This window comes from Brassica napus, chromosome C2, assembly GCF_020379485.1.
Source record: "Brassica napus cultivar Da-Ae chromosome C2, Da-Ae, whole genome shotgun sequence".
Lineage (NCBI taxonomy): Eukaryota > Viridiplantae > Streptophyta > Magnoliopsida > Brassicales > Brassicaceae > Brassica > Brassica napus.
In genome coordinates, this window is record NC_063445.1 from 43,598,294 (window position 1) to 43,615,676 (window position 17,383).

A 17,383-nucleotide genomic window follows, 5' to 3' on the forward strand; every position below is an offset into this window, starting at 1 on the left:
CCCTGTTTTTATAAGTTGATAGTTTATATGTTTGAGTAGTCTTTTGTATTCTAACCTTTTGTATGCTTTGCCTATTATATAAAGGTCATTGATCAATGAAATAAAATATTTTTTTATTATTATTTTTGGAACCTTGAGAGTGATTCTCAATTTTCTTTCAATAATGTGTAATAACCATTGATCCGTCTTGGTGCGTCATATTGAAGGGATTAAACCAATTCGTTCTGGTGCGTCATATCCAGGGAGTCATCCTCTTTGTCTTCTAGGTGCGTCATATCCTAGGAAATTGAGTTGGGAATATCAACAGCCTTCTGCATCTGATGCGACCCTTCGATCCACCATTTCTTCCTTTGTTTTATTTGTGCGTCATATCAAGCAACAATCGAAGTTCGGTAGTATCAAGAGATTCTCCGCCCCTCTTGTGTCACCATTCAATCCATCAGTTCTCATTCAAACCGTCTGAGTAATCATTCCCTAATCTAAGACGTATCACCGTGGCTCCGCATCCTTGAACAACTTCTTCATGCTCCCAATCATCGACCACGTGGACATCACATTTTTCCAGGCTTGGCCTTCCACAATGTAAGGATGCACTAGCTCGGGACGCAGAGCTGGCTGTCGCACAAAGATCCCGTCGTGGCAGTAACGGATCGGGTATAACGACTTATTCATACCATTTGATTCATTCACCGATAAACGTCCCTCGGAACCTCCCAAGCCATCACCTCTAACGGTCTCTCGGTCATCGATTGCGACCTGGCCGTCGCCTTTCCCTCTGAATTGCTTTGTGGCGCCAGCAATCAATATATGTTGTGCCAAGTCCAGGCTGGCCATATCCATCATGGCATCACGATGAATTAGGCTGAACTAGTCGAGGGAGCTTCCATTAACCGTCAGATCTTTGCCTAGATTTGGCTCGTTGGTGACGAAATTTCTTTTCTATTCCCGCTATAACATGTTCTTAAGAGTCGACATAATACTACAGTGGCTAATCGGAAAACGTTTAGAGAGAGAAAGTACGTGAAGACGCACAGAGAAATGGGGAAGCAGAAGCAACACACCCTATTTATAAGAAAGGGAGCCCATGACTCTAGGAGACATCATCATTAGGTCTACGAGGAGACATCATCATCATTAAAACTGCCTAATTCTCCAGTTCTCCAGTGCATTTGGTCGTTACAGTCCCACTTCTCAGTGCAAACCAAGACTTGGTTTGCGTAAACCGGTAAGGACATGATGAATAGGTCATGGACCTCCGGTTCACGGGTCCTAGAGCGATTCTCCCCAAGTGAAATACAAGCTATTCTTTCCCGAGCAAAGGACAGTTTCTATTATCGCGTTCACTTCTACGTGGAACAAGTCATACGAGCAAGTGCACTTCTTAGCCATTGTTACTCGATCAACAAAATTTCTCTGAGTAAATGACATGCCGTGTTTTTACTCGACAAAACGTCCATAGAAAATGAATTAACATCGCTTTTACGAGTGCAAGCCATTTCTGTCTCGAACATCGAGCTACTTCATTTGTAGACCCCCGACTTAAACCCTCTATTCCCTAGACCAATTCCAAAAATCAACTGCGATCGGTTACACCTCTCACAGGTGGAATGGAGGAGACTTATTGTAGGAGATGGATTGCATCCTTCCATAAAGCCCAAAAATAGAGGATTTGGCCCGCCAAGCCGGCCCAAAGCATTGACTCGGCTAAGCGGTCCCCGACCAAACGAAAAGATTGGCTCAAGACTGCTTTGCTCGGCTTCACGAAAGAGGATGTCAGCTCGGCTAGAAAGCCCAATTGCTATGCCCGATTGAGAGCATGTCCGTTAGGGTGGGACGGCCTAGGGCGAAGGCAACGAGATGTTCTCTCCGGGAAAGGATCAACGAGAAGGGGATTAGAACAGAGACTCATACCTTGCAGCTAGAATCTACGGTTTTACTTATTTGTTTTCTTGTCGATCCGTATTTTTTCAGCCAAGCTCTTTGATCACCGGCTTACTTTTCGGTAACTCTTTCCTCATTTGTAACCGAATATTTTCCTGATCTAATAAAATTCCTTTGAACTAACCCACCAACGAGTTAGGTTTTTATGGCACGAGTCCAAACTCGGTTTAAACAATAAAACTATATTATCAAAACTAAAACTCATGTTAATGGCGTGTGTCCACCTAATTCTACTATATAATCGTTTTGTCTGTTTTTTAATTTGCTGTTAGAAAAAAATTGTTTTGTCGGTGCCACTGTATTAGGCCTACAATTATTGTTTAGTCTTCCAACGTATATTCTGATCATATTCAAATAAAAACATCATGTGATGTCAAATTATTGTAACGAGGTCGTGACTCAAAAAGTCAAAAGTCAAAACTCCAAACCCATATGCTGTCTTTGTATTATTAAAACGCGGTTTCGGGTTTTAAAAAGAGAAAACGAAATTCTTTTGGAAAATATTTGACTATTCTTTAGAGAATTAGAAACAATTGGCAAATTGTAAGCGCGATCTTCCCGGGCCGCTTCCTTATTTTCAGTCATTAATCAGAGAGACCCTACCTCTCTTCTTGTAGCAATTTTCCCAAAATTATTTAATCTGCGTTAGACATTCTACATCAAAATTCATTTCTTGACAAATCTATCACTAATTCATTAATAGATATCAGCTAATTTTATTCATTTCTTGCGCAACAACCTTTCTAAGAAATATAATATATGATAAATGCGAATATATCTAAGTATCTAATGACATATATCTGTAAATCTAACAATTATGAGATAGGACATAGTTTTTTTTTTTCTCTCTTTTATGGCTAATTAATATTTATTATGTGTGGTGTTTTTTTTTTTGTAAAACTAAAACTAAGAGCATTTACAAAAAGACTCTCCATTATAGATTTTGCTTAATTAATAAAATATTACACTAAAATATAAAATTATAAATAGAAATACATAATTAAATATTAAACTATAAGGACAATACCACATTATTACATAAATTATTTTCTTAACGCTCCTTTTTCGGTTATACAATATTTGTTAGGACAATATTTTAGAAATTCCGGAACAAATTTACTAGACTATTAGTGTTGCTGTAATATTTAAATTTATGTAATAATTATGTCTTCATGTATCCTAAAACTGTTAAGTTTTTTTGTAATATTCTTGTTGTCTAATTCTACTTTTAAATTATTATAAATCTTATTTTATTTTTTTTTTAAATAAAGTATATGCAAAATTTAAATTTATAAAAAAAGAAATTTGAACTTTTTATTTTTTTTTTTTAAAAACCATGTGTAAAAGTTTTAAGGATTAAAAATATGAATGAGAAAATACTTATGAATCATAAATATGATGTATAATTAATCATAAAGACCAAGATGCAAATAAAAAGATGAAACTTCAAATTTAGAGTTTTTGAGTAGTGAAATTCCAAATATGAATTTTCACTTTTTAAAACTCTAAATTTGAAGTTTTGAAAATTTTTTTTGGAGAGCGAAAAACTCTATATTTAAAGTTATAGAGTTTCTTTTGAAAATACTCTAAACATATTGAATGGATTACCCATATATCACCCCCAAAAAGAATGATTTACTTAAATTTAGCTAAAGGTGATTAACTGCTAATAAAATATTACTCCTTCCGTTTCACAAATATAGTTTTCATACATATTAAGAAAACACATTAAATCACTATAATATATGTATCATTTTCTGGAATTTTCAATTTTCAATATCTTTTAACCAATAGTAATTCAATAAAATCAATTAATTTTCTTAAAGCACAATTTTTCATTGAAAACACAAAATATTTATCTTTGTGAAATAATTTTTTTTTAACATCTATCTTTTTTAAATGGAGGGAATACTATTTAACTCTTTTTTCTTTGTTCACGCTATTTAGTTACAACCAACTATTTACCGAGCTGATTTTTTCATCGAAATATTCAACATGCCAAATAAAATCAATTTCTATGTAATTCTAAATCCATTTTACACTTCTAAGTTTTAACGTAATTGAAATAGAAGATGAAAAAATAATACAAGATTCATTCAAAAAGAAAAATAAATAATAATAATACAAGATGAAGATGAAGGAGAGGAAAGTCAGACTTAATAATATTAGATAAACTACCATAAGCCTTAATGTCTTTTTTTGAACAAAGTCTTTTACATTTGGTATTTCGCATTAACTCGGTTTGGTGCATGTGACGGACCGACAGGACACGTGGTAAATTATTATTTTAGAAATAATTAAATGTTATTTTGTCATTAACTTAAATGCTATTATTTCGAATTTAAAACTTTGAAGATAAAGATGAACTCGTATGGATAAGCATGGCTACAGAACGGATATCCAGAAAATTCGTTCGTGATTGTTTCGTTCCAGACAAATATTTAAATTTGTGATATGCTTCGATCTAGAAAATTTTAGATATCCAATTTTTTTTTAAATATTCATGGACTTTGATATTATCCGCCAATTATATTAAAAAATAAAAAATGATATTTAACGTTAAAAATAAATAAAAAACTTTTAAAATATCAATTTAAAATAAAATAATAATATAATACTAACAAACTAACATCTTTAACATAAATTGTAAATCAAAAATCAATATTAACAAGCCTAATAAAAAATTCATATGTTAACATTTCACTTAATATAAAAATAAATTAGATATGCAATAATCAAAAAAATTTTTTGAAAAATCAACTTAAAATAAAAAAGTTAATCAAATTATATAATTAAATATGTATAGATATAGTAGTTTGTATATACAATTACATTAGAGGATGATTTGTTGGGTTTTATCTCCTTACTTTAGCTTTATTTCTTTTTAATTCACTAAACTATACCAATCATATTGTAGTTTTATTTTAAAAAGTTAAAGCATATATCAAGTTTCTATTAATTTTTATCAATCATGCTTTAACTTTATTTTTAAAGCTACAACAAAAAAACAAAAACTTTTCTTAAATATTTTAGGCAAAAAACTTACATCTTCCTTTTATAGCCCGTAGAATCCGTAAAATGAAAAATATTATCTATAATATCAAATAAATTAGATAATCATAATTAAAAATATTTGTAACTATTTTAATTTAATTGGGTGTTTTTTAAATTATTGAAATATTTTAAATAACATAAATGTTATTTGTATATCACATTTTAAATAATAGTAAACTTTGATCATTTATATAAAATATTAATATAAATTATTTTAGTTGATAAAAATAATTATTCATATATACCTCGCATAGTTTACAGATTTTATCACTTCTCCATGTCGAGATAGAAAGACTCATATGGGCGATGTCATGTTTGCGAGACCTATCTTGCACCATGATTCATATAGAGACATGCTGTTCCGACTTAGTAGACATGATTGCAAATCTTACCGACTGGCCAGCGTTTGCTTCTGAGCTAGTCTCCTTTAAACGACTATAGGTTGGATTCTCGGTCTTTTGCATGGACCGCATACCCAGATCCAGGAACTTTCGTGCGGATTCTCTTGCGAAGGAGGCGAAAAACAGTAGTGTACTCTTTTCCATATAGATTAGACCTAGCCGGACAGAACGTCTTTTCGGAACGACTCATGCCCAACTACCACATGATCTTAGAAGATTGGCATCAACAAAAAAAAAAGTACATATTTTATTTAAAATATTTACAACTTATATTTTAACAAATTTCACTAGTCTTTGCAAAGAAAATTTACCTTAATAACTTTACTGCTACAACTCAACTGACTTATCTACAGCTAAATTTTTGTAGCAATGGTCGAACCAATCACCACCTACGTATCTATAAATATGTCGATTATATCGGATATCCGGCTTTCGAAAAAATAATATTTATGATTTTTTCATTTTTTACAGATATCATATTTTCATATTTGCTTCGGCTCGAAGCTTTACGGCTAACCAAAATTTTTGAACTGAATCAAAACGAATAACGAATGGATCAAATTTTATTGATAATTTGTCCAGCCTTATTTGTACCAATAGTTTTAGTTAGATTCCGTCCAGACATATATTTTGATTTCAGTGTAGGTCATTACTAGTATTTACCTACTACCACTACGTAGAGAAATTTGTTTTTGTTTTCTTTTATTTTAACCGTTATTATTTGATTTGGTTGGTGATCTACTACCCCCTCAATTTTCAGATTAGTTATTGTACTAAGTTTTTTCGTACAGATTAAAAAATATTAAATTTTACATGTTATATCTAATTAACATATTATATTATTTGAATAAGTTAATGAATAAGCTAAAACATGTATAAAATTGGAAAAATTAATAAATAAATGCATTTAAAACATAATGACACTAAAAAATCAATTTAAATTCTAAAATGACAATTAATCTAAAACGGAGGGAGTTTTTTAGAATTATAACAACAAGTTTTTTTAAAAAATTTAAAAAGTTTACCAACTATTCACAGTATAATGTATAGCCTTTTTCATTTAAATTGTTTTTACTAATATAAATTTATTCCCCATCTTCATTCAAAAAAAAATTCCTCATATATTTGTTTCTACGTTCTGGTATATTTAGGTAGGTGTTTGAATGACAATTTATAGGATGTATTAACTTTCAAAATTTGTCCTTTAGATTCTGTATTGTAATTTGGAAAAAAAAAACTCTCTGACTTGTAGTATTATATAAGCTCTTACCACTATCCCACGAACACATCAACAATTTTTCTTTTTCTTTTTTTTTCTTTTAATTTTCTTTTTCTTTTATTTTTTTTTTTGGTAAAAACATTTTTACCCGAACGAGTCAGCTCTAGTGGTAAAAGGGTTGCGGCTGTAACTTCCGCCACCCGGATTCGATTCGCGCTGGTAAAGACTATTTACATTGCTTGGGTTCCCGGCAAAGAGGTGAAAACACCTTTCTTTTTCTTTTATTATCTCTTGGTTTCAGTTTTATCAGTAAAAGAAATATACTCTAATCAAATAAATAATAATTTTTTAAGATAGATTAACATCAGAGAGCTAAATAAAAAACGTATAATGAATTTTTTTTTTTTTTTGAACACAAAAAAAGTATAATGAATTAAAATGTGAATTATGATCATACTACAAAGGTAGTTTTCATGACACTCTTTTGACGTTGAATGTCTCGTGACCTGGCAAATACATGAAAGAAACCAAAAAACTTTATGCTTATTTTAATAAACAAAGCAAAAAAGATAAATGGAAAGACAAAAAAATAAAAGTTTTCTTTCAACGTGTGCTATTCTGTATCTATCTATATAACAGAGAAGACGGCAATGGCTTTCTATGAACTTGTAAACCTTACTCTTGAAAATTCCTCTTTTACGCATTTCTCTACGTGAAAAAAGAATCTGAAGAGACATTTCTCAAGGTAAAGCTTATTTTCTTCATATAATTAAGTTTCATTTTCCCTACAAATTATTAGATATTTCTCAGTTATTCTATCTTTTGTATAATAATTTCTTCCATCTTTTTTGTTATTTATAATTTCTTCCATCTTTTTTTTTTTTTTTTGAAAAAAATTTCTTCCATCTTGCTCGACCAACTAAAAGATCTTCTATTACATATTGATCTTAGCTCTTATTCAACCATAGCTTTTTAGATATGTTTTAAAAAAAAAAAACTGTAAAAAAAAAAACTGTGACTTGTGAGTGATCTCGGAGTTTAACGTAGCAGTCGTATAATTTATGATGCAGGAATCTTGATTTTTTTTTTTGTCTCAATCTTATCATTTCAGTCAAGTAAAATATTTCTATAAACCAAATATTTGTTGAATTCAAGTTATAAAAAATATTTGTTGAATTTAAAAGTTATATATAGATTGAATTCTTATTATTTTCATGATTCTCATTTTGCCCCTTTCGACGCCGTGAGTTCCGGTTGGTTTAAGTTTGGCCAAGAAGGGTTTTTTCGGATACACCATATTTTTATGCCATTTACTTGTCACCATCTCAATCGCATTTATTAGAAATGCAATTTAACAATTAATATTAAAATATTAAAGAAATGTCCAACTTATTGTATTTTAGAGTACTAATATAGATTGCATTGAGTAAACAAGTAATTACTCCTAATATTAATTGTACTTATTTTATCTTTTGAACTTAGAATAATAAAGCTAATAATATAAATTATTATGAAAGTCAGTTTTTTTTATGAAAGCCAGTTTATAAAAAGAAAAAATAATATTACTAAATTATTTTTCGGTGGAGTACACCCATCGAGGTAATTTACTACAGCCAACATAAAATAACACATGGACTGGTCTGCTTGTTCCCCGACTTTTGAGTACACCAGAACCAATACTGATACTTTCTTACATATATTCGTGTAGTTCAATAAAGTTACCACACAACGAAATTTAGCATTATTTTAACACGATTTGTTGGTAAATACAAATAAATAAACAACAGAAAAACATTACTTGAGATCTGATCTCATCTCGTGATCTGAGCTTAACGCCATCTCCAACCCGTATCTATTTTCATATTTTCTTCTAAAATAAAGAATTTCTATTATAGAATTGAATTTGCTTCAATGTATGTCTGTATAATAGAGTTTTTCTATTTATAGAAAAAAATATAGAGATGTGATATTTTTACCTTTAAATATAGAGGTGAAAAGTAGAATTCTTTTATATCTTCCTCTAAAATAGATGAATCTATCATAGAGTCATACATCGAAACAAATTCATCTCTGTTTTAGAAAAAAAATATAGAGACATGCATTCTTACTGTGTTTGGGAGAGAATTAATGATCTAGTCGGATTTTCTAACCACTCACAGAGAGCGGACCCATTAAGCATAATGGGGTGTCACATTACACCCCTTAAATTTGTATAAATTATGTTTTGTGTAATGTAATAAGGAGTCTTTGTTATTTATGGTAAAATCCATCTCTTGACACCCTATTAATCTGAGTTCGAACACATCCTGATATCATGTCTTTTTGTAATTAAATTTTGACACCCTATAAAATAATTTCTCGGTCCGCCCCTATCACAGTAAGATATTGCTAGGGGAAAGTTTAATTTTATTAAAACGTGGGTTAGTTTGACATTACAGGATGGTGAGGCTAAAGCAATTATGGTCAAGTATTATGGTATTAGCCATAGTTGTGATCGGAGCTGGAGCGGTCCCCATCACATATCTTGAATCTGCTGTGGCTAAAGGAGCCGGTACGCAATTTTTTATTTTTATTTTTGCTTCGAATATGTTGATTAAGGGAAAAGTTTGAGCATTCACCATATAAATGGGCCTAGAAACTAGACTGAACCGAATGAATTAGACCACACTTAATTTTCTTAACCGAGTTTAGTGCATCCAAATGCTATGACCTTAAATTCATTAAAATTTATTATTTTCAGCTAAATATATATCCTGCAAGAAATTAGGAACGTTGAGCAAAAATTAGCTATTTATAAATTCGGTTTGAGTATATGATTTTAGAATAAAATACATATTGTATTTATTTATTTTTTCTGATCGAAGTCATGCCAATTTACTAGCCGATTGTTGTATAATTAATTTGATAAATAAAAAATCCATTGGTATAATATATGTATATATATTTGTAACTGGAAACCATTGGTATAATTGTTTACAACATTTCTACAGTGTGCTTGGACGGTAGCGCACCAGCGTACCATTTCGATAAAGGATCTGGTTCAGGTGTGAACAACTGGATCGTTCATATGGAGGTTAGTTGAAAATAACTTTTTTAAGTTATATCAATACTAAAAATTCTTATCACAAACATTGATGGAAGAGCATAACTAAGTTAACTACATATATATGTACTAGGGAGGAGGATGGTGCACTGATATAGCTACATGCGTAAAACGTAAAACTACAATGAAGGGTTCGTCTAAGTTTATGAACAAAGACTTTGGTTTCTCCGGTATCTTGGGTGGCAAGCAAAGCACCAATCCAGGTTCTTAACATATTTTTTTTGTTTATCAATTTCATGAGTTGCTCATCATGTTTTTAATGCAATGAGATTGATTGGATTTTGTATCTTCGCAGACTTTTATAACTGGAACAGAATCAAAGTTCGGTATTGTGATGGTTCATCTTTCACCGGTGATATAGAAGCCGTTGATCCGGTAATTCATCAGAGTGTCACCGTTAAATTTTAGTACTTCAAATCGTTGAATCATTTAAAAAGCATATTGGGGAATAATCTAACTTTAGTACTTGAAAATTTTCAGACAAACAAGCTCTTCTTCCGCGGTGCTAGGGTTTGGCGTGCGGTGATCGATGATCTTATGGCCAAGGGAATGAGCAACGCTCAAAACGTATGAACATTGGAAACTTCTAATTTTAAATTTAACTAATGATTTCTTGGGATATATATATTTTTTTAAATTGAGCATTTTCAGGCGATACTCTCCGGTTGTTCAGCCGGAGCACTGGCTGCGATTCTACATTGCGACGAATTCAAGTCCATTCTCCCCACAACAGCTAAGGTCAAGTGTGTTTCCGACGCCGGTTTCTTCATCCACGGGTAACATTCATAATCTATAGAACATCACGCAGAAAAATATTACATTAACCAAACAGCATCTTACAAAACTAAGTAACTTCTTTTGTTAAATATGTTGTTTTAAACAGTAAGGATATCAGTGGAGGATCTTACATCGAATCATACTACAGCAAAGTCGTATCGACCCACGTAAGATCTCTCTCTTTCTCTCTCTTTTCCGACCACATTTCTTTAAGACATTAGATTCTTTCTATAGCCGCTAACCTTGATCACTATGTGCAGGGATCTGCAAAGAGTCTTCCTGCTTCTTGCACCTCAAGTATGAAGCCAGAATTGGTAAATCTCTATTAAGACATCGTTGATACAGAGTTTTGCCCTTTGGTTATATTGTATAAACGCTATGTTTGATTGTTTTTGCAGTGTTTCTTCCCGCAATACGTTGTAAAGACCATGCAAACACCACTTTTCGTAATCAATGCTGCCTTCGATTCTTGGCAGGTACTGATTTTTATCTCGCTATTATTGTTTTTTCTGCATTATGTAACCCTTAAGACTGAGATTTATTCGTATTTGTTTTTATACAGATCAAAAATGTTTTGGCTCCAACCTCTGTTGATAAACGCAAAGAGTGGAAGGATTGTAAGCTTGATCTTAAGAAGTGTACAGCCGCTCAGCTTCAAACCGTTCAAGGTATATAGTGGTGAAGATTAACTAAATGGGCTCTTGTTTGATGTCTACTTGGCTAAACCGATTGGTTTTAATCTCTCAGGGTATAGAGACCAAATGTTGGCTGCGTTGGCACCTGTTCGAGCAACGACGACTAGAGGATTGTTCTTAGATTCGTGCCACGCTCATTGCCAAGGTGGAAGTGCCGCCACTTGGTCCGGTGCTCAAGGCCCCCAAGTCGGCAATACGGTAATCACTCACTATATTTTTAATACAAAAGATAACTAAAAAACAATAAAATAGAACGAACACAAGTTCTTAATTGAAAAAATGCTAAAATTTTGAAAAGGTGTCATTTTCAGATCGTAGATTAAGTCCATTACTGAATTTTCTAAGTGATAGATTTAGAAAATAAAACATAAATGCCTTCTTTCTTTTATTGAAAAGTTTTATTACAATCAAAATGTTCTTTTAAATTGTGTTTTGGTATTTTATTTTTCTTTTCAGAAAATGGCGAAAGCGGTTGGAGACTGGTTCTATGAGCGGAGTACGTTTCAGAACATAGATTGTCCATCTTTGAATTGCAATCCTACTTGTCCTGCAGTATCCACTGAAGACTAAAATCTATTGATGTTTTTAAATTCCACATAAATTTATTTCTTTTAATATTGTTGTTTAAATTTTTAATATGATACATAACTGATACAATTGTTTAAAAGACATGAATAATAAAAAAAAAAAAATTCCACTTTATCATCTTTTCAATCATGTAAATAGATTCTTTATTACTCGCTTTCATAAAAGATAATGTTTTACACTAATACACATATATTAAAAATCTACTTTTTCAAAGTAACATTAAAATATAACTTAAAATATAATTCTTGTAACTATAAATGAAAATAGTAAAATGCAATTGGTTACGCAGTTTTAATAAAGATAAAATTATCTATATATATGAAGACATCTTATATTATAAAACAACGAAAATTATCTAAAACATCATTGTTATAAACCAAATGATGATCGATAATGGACCAGTCCGTACTGCAGATCCAATCCGGGACATGATAAAGACAACCAGAGACTATGTGTTTATCTAGTATATATTCCATGTATATCTGTAACATAGTGTTTATCCTTATCTTTATCTTGTTAGGATAAACATGACCTTATGACTGTCTAATACCTTGTATATATATGTACCTTCTGGTCGACAGTAATAATAACAGAAGTATTTTTCCCAACACTTCATTTACAACACGCTATCAGCACGACGTTGCTCTCATAAACCCTAACCCTAAAAACCAGAAATAAATCCGAGCAGTAAAAACCCTAATTCCCGACGAACTTCAAACAGCTCTATCCCTCAACTCCGGTGGATCCAGACGACGAGCCAGATACCAAATTAAAGCTCTTGACGAGACGAAGCCAACGCCGCTAACCCCGCATCAATCGGAGTTCGAACGCGCCCTCACGCTCAGCTACAATACAGGCGGAAAATTTGTTCCAGAAACCAAAATCTCTCTCAACCATATACCAGTATCCTATTCCAACAAGCAGCAACAAAAACAATAATTTCGAGCAATCCATCAGCTAACCAGGAAGATCTCTAACTGATAGACCGATCAACCCATCAAAAGTTTTCAGGTATCATCGAAAACTCATCTAAAACCCATAAAAATATTAAATACCCCCATCCGCAGCCATGTAGCTATATTTAGTATGTCTCTGCAAATAAAATAAAACCAGAAACCATAAACTCTTTAAAATCTCGAACCTGAACTTGTTTTGAACCTGTTCTTAAGCTGAAACTGATTTTAAAATTGTTTATAACTTTTCCTGATGATAGTTTCACATTAGAACTGTTCAGGATTGAAAGTTAAACAATTTTTTTTTAAAATCTGACTGCTATATGTTGAAAGAAACCGACTGTTACTTGCTTAAACTTATCATTATTGTCCTGTTTAATGTTCTTATCTGATCTGAATCAACTAGAACTGTTAAGGACTGCATGTTACATAATTTTTTTTGAAAATCTGATCATGGTTTCATAAATTAATCCGAGGTTTTACCTCCTGTTCTTGTCTGAGAAATTTGTTTTCCTGATGATTGATAACGACTAGAACTTGATTAGGATTGAAAAAAAAATATTTTTTTTAATATTTAAAATCGAAATATCAGAGATATATCTGAGAAAATATATTTATTTTTAAATCGAAAAGTATATAATAAATTGCTTGAATAAATCAAATCTTCATGATTTATTTTTTTAAGTCACAATAATTTCTGATTTGATTATTTTTCAAAAAAAAAATAATAATAATAATAATAAATATATGGTATATTTTTCGAAAACCCTAACCTGATTTCATGATTGAATTGGTTTGCTTGATTGCATATTGTTTGCATACTAATATTGCATACTGAACATGAAATCTCGACTGTTAGGGATATTGATCATTCATAGTTTTCAAGAAATCTGATCTGAACTGAAAAAAATCATTATACTAAATGATCCGATCCAATGGGATGAAGAAAATATGGAACATTTTCTTGATCATCTAAGATAGAATCCCTAAAGGCCTTGAAACCTTGTGCTTGAAATAAGAGGACCTTAAATCTGAAAAATACATTGATCCACACCTTAAACCGTATGGTTTTAAGAAAATGCATCATTTAGAATTTTTTTTCTTTTGGTCCGTGTGTGGCATTGATATGAAGCATGAAAAATTTCAAAAAGATTACTTGATTAAGACCTGTTTTGAATAATGATTTCAGATGTCGAGTTTCATACCCTCAGATTACAAAGCCCTTGATCTCTCTGGAGATAATTATCTTGATTGGGCTATAAACACTTCAGCCGTCTTGAAGTCTAGAGGACTTGGGAAGTGCATCAAGTATGGCAATGACACCCTTGCGTGTGAAAGACACAGAGCCATAATGATTATGCGACACCATCTCTGTGAGGACCTAAGAGACGAGTTTGGATATGTTAATGATCCTCATAATCTCTGGTCATTTTTGAATTCTAGATTCTGTGAGCCATTGTTGCACGAATCCAAGAAAAAATGGGAAGCTCTAAGGTTCCAGGATTATGAATCCGTGGACAATTATCACTCTGATCTTATGAGAATCACCTATAGTCTTAGACTATGTGGTGAATTGGTAACAAACGAGGATTTGTTAAACAAAACTCGTGACACATTCCATTCAGAGGAAGTGTTGTTATCACATCAGGCCAAAGGTTTCACCACCTATTATGACATGTTCTCATATTTATTAGACATTGAGCAAAAGAAGCAGAAAAAGATGGATAACATCAGACGGTTTAATGACATCATGGAGATATATTATGAAGTACTAGACAGTGAGATGAAAATCCCTGAAGCTAATAAAGCCACATTTGATAAGAAGAGATCTGAGGAGGATTCCGAGTGGACACTCATGGACCATGAGGTCGGATTATACATTGAATAATTTTCCGACATTCTGATTTTATGTTTTCATATCTGATTTGATTTATTTGTTATTCATTTATGTTATTGAAATAATAAAAACGATTTTGTTTTTATATATTATCTTGCTTGGTCTTGCTTGATGATTCTTGATTAAATAACAAATAAAACCTTAATAAAAGGATAATCAGTCCACTGATAGTTGATTTCATGCATGGTTTAACTTTACCTTGATTGTATAGGTTTAACTTTACCTTCCTGCAATCACATAAAATCAATTGTTGGGTGTAGACTAATGAGTCAGTTCACTGATAGATTGATTTCTCGCATAGATTTAACTTCATCTTGATTGTATAGGTTCAACTTTACCTTCCTACAATCACTTGAAATCAATTAATTGGTACTGACAATGGCAAAAGACACGACATTATTCAGACCCATTGAGTTATAAAGAAAAAAAAAATCAATGTTTCTACATTGAACCAGTGAGCAAAGAAAATACGATTCCTTTCAGATTTTTGAAAAATCGCCTAAAAGCATTATGAATGCCTATACCCATATTTTCTACTGATTTATTCTATGCTAAGGATCAGTATGAAAGAGGCATAAAGCCATGGTAACCAGTATGGTTCACCACGAAATAAACACTTATGGCATGACCAGATTAGCCATCTTGATCCAAAACATGATGAAAAATTAATTAAGGCACAAAAGTGATCCCATAAAATCTCACAATGTGTTATAAGTACACAAAAGGGAAAATCACTAAAATAATTAAGGCTCCACTGTCCTAAGCACTACGAAATTATGAGTATGTTCATGAGGGGGAGAGAGGACTAAAACCCACAGTCCATGATCATATCATAAATTCGGATTCCATGGTTTACAACCATAATATACACGGCTGGAAAGCTTTAAAGCTCTCACTAATGGTACATCACCCACGTCCAGCCTAAAGCTTAAGGACATTATGTATATAAATATTGATTTACATCAGGCCATACATGTAAGCATAGACATTCCACCTCTGAATGATTAAGGGTCATAAACCAGACATATACACAAACCATCTTAAGAAAATACGAATATTCCACCACATATATGTGTGCCATTTAAGATGGAACCTCAGATGAGGATTGGGAATATATATTAGATAAATAAGACTTCCTCCACGAAACTATAATGTATCTTGTGCCAAACATGGATGATTTAATCAAGTGGCCAAGAACACAGATTACAAAAGATAGTAATCTGATTATCCAACTTTGAAAGGAGAAAGTTATCAGGCTGATAAAGAGTAAAGAGTAAAAGAGAAATATAATGGTATCAACCATAGTTGTCTTGGCAAGATCCTCAGACCAAAGATTATGATCTAGACGTTCTAAAAGAATATGATCAAAAGATATAAAAGCTAGCAGAAATATATGCCAGACACACTGACCCGAAAAGAAAAAATGACTATGTCATACCAGCTTAAGCACCACGAATTTGATGTCTAAGAGACACAATCAAGTTGCTACAATGTCTATTAGAGATAGACAAATAAGTTCCAAATAATAAGGAACCTCGGAAAGTAATGAAAGGTGCTCAGAATCGTACAAATCCGAGTTCATAAGAGAAACCAGTTCAGACAGAGAAATAAGGTTGCGCAACCACACATCTAAGGTACCAGACCATGTAGTTTGGGACGCCAAACTGCAAGGTATAAAGGTCTTGGATAATAAGATCTCAAAATCTAATTAGATCATGTCTGGAACAGTATGAAACTAAAGATAAAGAGTGTTAACACCAAAGATGTATTTACATACATAAGAGCTCATAAAAGATTGTAGTACTTGGGATTTGAAGGATATAACCTGAGGATCATGAACCCACATAGAGTACTCATAAAACCTATATAGGGACGTGGGGTGTTCAAAGAATTCAAAGTAATTATAAGACAGATGGGCGTAGTAACCATGTACATACAAAAAAGCCATCTAAGAAAGAAACCAGTGAATGGATCTTGTGAGATAAGAAATTTCGTGAGATTAAAGGACATGACCACATGGTATAGTGTGTCCATGTTCCTTCTAAATAACGTTCAAGTATAGCTTGATTACACAAGGATACTCACAAGGACCAAGAAACAATTTATAAAGAGATATGCTCCTATATGGTGGATGCTACTACAGAAAATCAAGTTTAATTTTGTCTAGATATTTACTAAAGAAATAATGGTGTAGTAAGCAACAAATGGATCACTGGATAAAGGTATCAACGTACCATAGAAATATGAGAAAGAAATTCTCATAGAACAAGCTTTGTTCCTAAGTTGTTTATGGATTGTAATATACAGCAGCTGTAAGTAATATGAAAGACTAAGTATTTACTTAGTACAGTCAGTCCATACAGAAAATATTATAATTCCTTGTGATCATAATAAAGACCAACTGAGAGAAAAATGTTTAATGGTTCAAAGGTTCAATGATACAAGTTATCGATTGATTAAACAGGCTATGTTTTACATATGGAAAGTCTGTAGAAAAATCATAGCCGTGTGTGTGTGTGTCAGCACGCCTAAGTGAGAACCATAAACCAGGATAGTGACCAGAAGGATGTCTGGTCGTGGCTTAATGATTATAAGCATTGCTAAAGCAAGAAAAGATCGATAACCATGTACAAAGGACATGAGTGTATGACTGCGAATTCATTGTGTGATGAGTTTCATTGCAGCAAATAATTATTGATGGTATGACCTTAGACACTCATGATTATGAACGAATATAGACAAGGTCTATAGCTCA

The 17,383-nt window shown here is 32.1% G+C and overlaps 2 protein-coding genes across 4 annotated transcripts; both read left to right on the forward strand.

The window, feature by feature from the left end:
* The first annotated feature begins 7,119 nt into the window (after positions 1-7,119).
* LOC106425543 (pectin acetylesterase 11) lies at positions 7,120-11,892 on the forward strand. Of its 3 annotated transcripts, none has more exons than XM_048747861.1 (13): positions 7,120-7,360; positions 9,054-9,166; positions 9,606-9,688; positions 9,792-9,921; positions 10,014-10,093; positions 10,199-10,285; positions 10,370-10,494; positions 10,602-10,662; positions 10,756-10,809; positions 10,894-10,971; positions 11,058-11,163; positions 11,243-11,388; positions 11,647-11,892. In XM_048747861.1, the coding sequence occupies exons 2-13, from the start codon at positions 9,055-9,057 to the stop codon at positions 11,758-11,760; spliced, it is 1,176 nt and encodes a 391-aa protein (XP_048603818.1). In that variant the 5' UTR covers positions 7,120-7,360; position 9,054; the 3' UTR covers positions 11,761-11,892. The 3 variants fall into 3 exon arrangements, with proteins under 3 accessions (XP_048603818.1, XP_048603819.1, XP_048603820.1); XM_048747862.1 differs by having other exon boundaries at positions 7,172-7,360; positions 9,041-9,166; XM_048747863.1 differs by lacking the exon at positions 9,054-9,166 and having other exon boundaries at positions 7,200-7,360.
* Positions 11,893-13,920: 2,028 nt separating this feature from the next.
* On the forward strand, positions 13,921-14,619 carry LOC125582425. The gene has a single exon (XM_048749117.1). It carries the CDS (start codon positions 13,921-13,923, stop codon positions 14,617-14,619), a length of 699 nt encoding a protein of 232 aa, XP_048605074.1.
* The last annotated feature ends 2,764 nt before the right edge of the window (positions 14,620-17,383 follow it).

Bases quoted from the DNA above. Each gene is read 5' to 3' on its own strand.
- LOC106425543 (XM_048747861.1), top strand. From the start codon at position 9,055: ATGGTGAGGCTAAAGCAATTATGGTCAAGTATTATGGTATTAGCCATA. The intron at 10,495-10,601 runs GTAACATTCATA...TGTTTTAAACAG, and splicing joins GCCGGTTTCTTCATCCACGG to TAAGGATATCAGTGGAGGAT. The intron at 10,663-10,755 runs GTAAGATCTCTC...CACTATGTGCAG, and splicing joins GCAAAGTCGTATCGACCCAC to GGATCTGCAAAGAGTCTTCC.
- LOC125582425 (XM_048749117.1), top strand. From the start codon at position 13,921: ATGTCGAGTTTCATACCCTCAGATTACAAAGCCCTTGATCTCTCTGGA.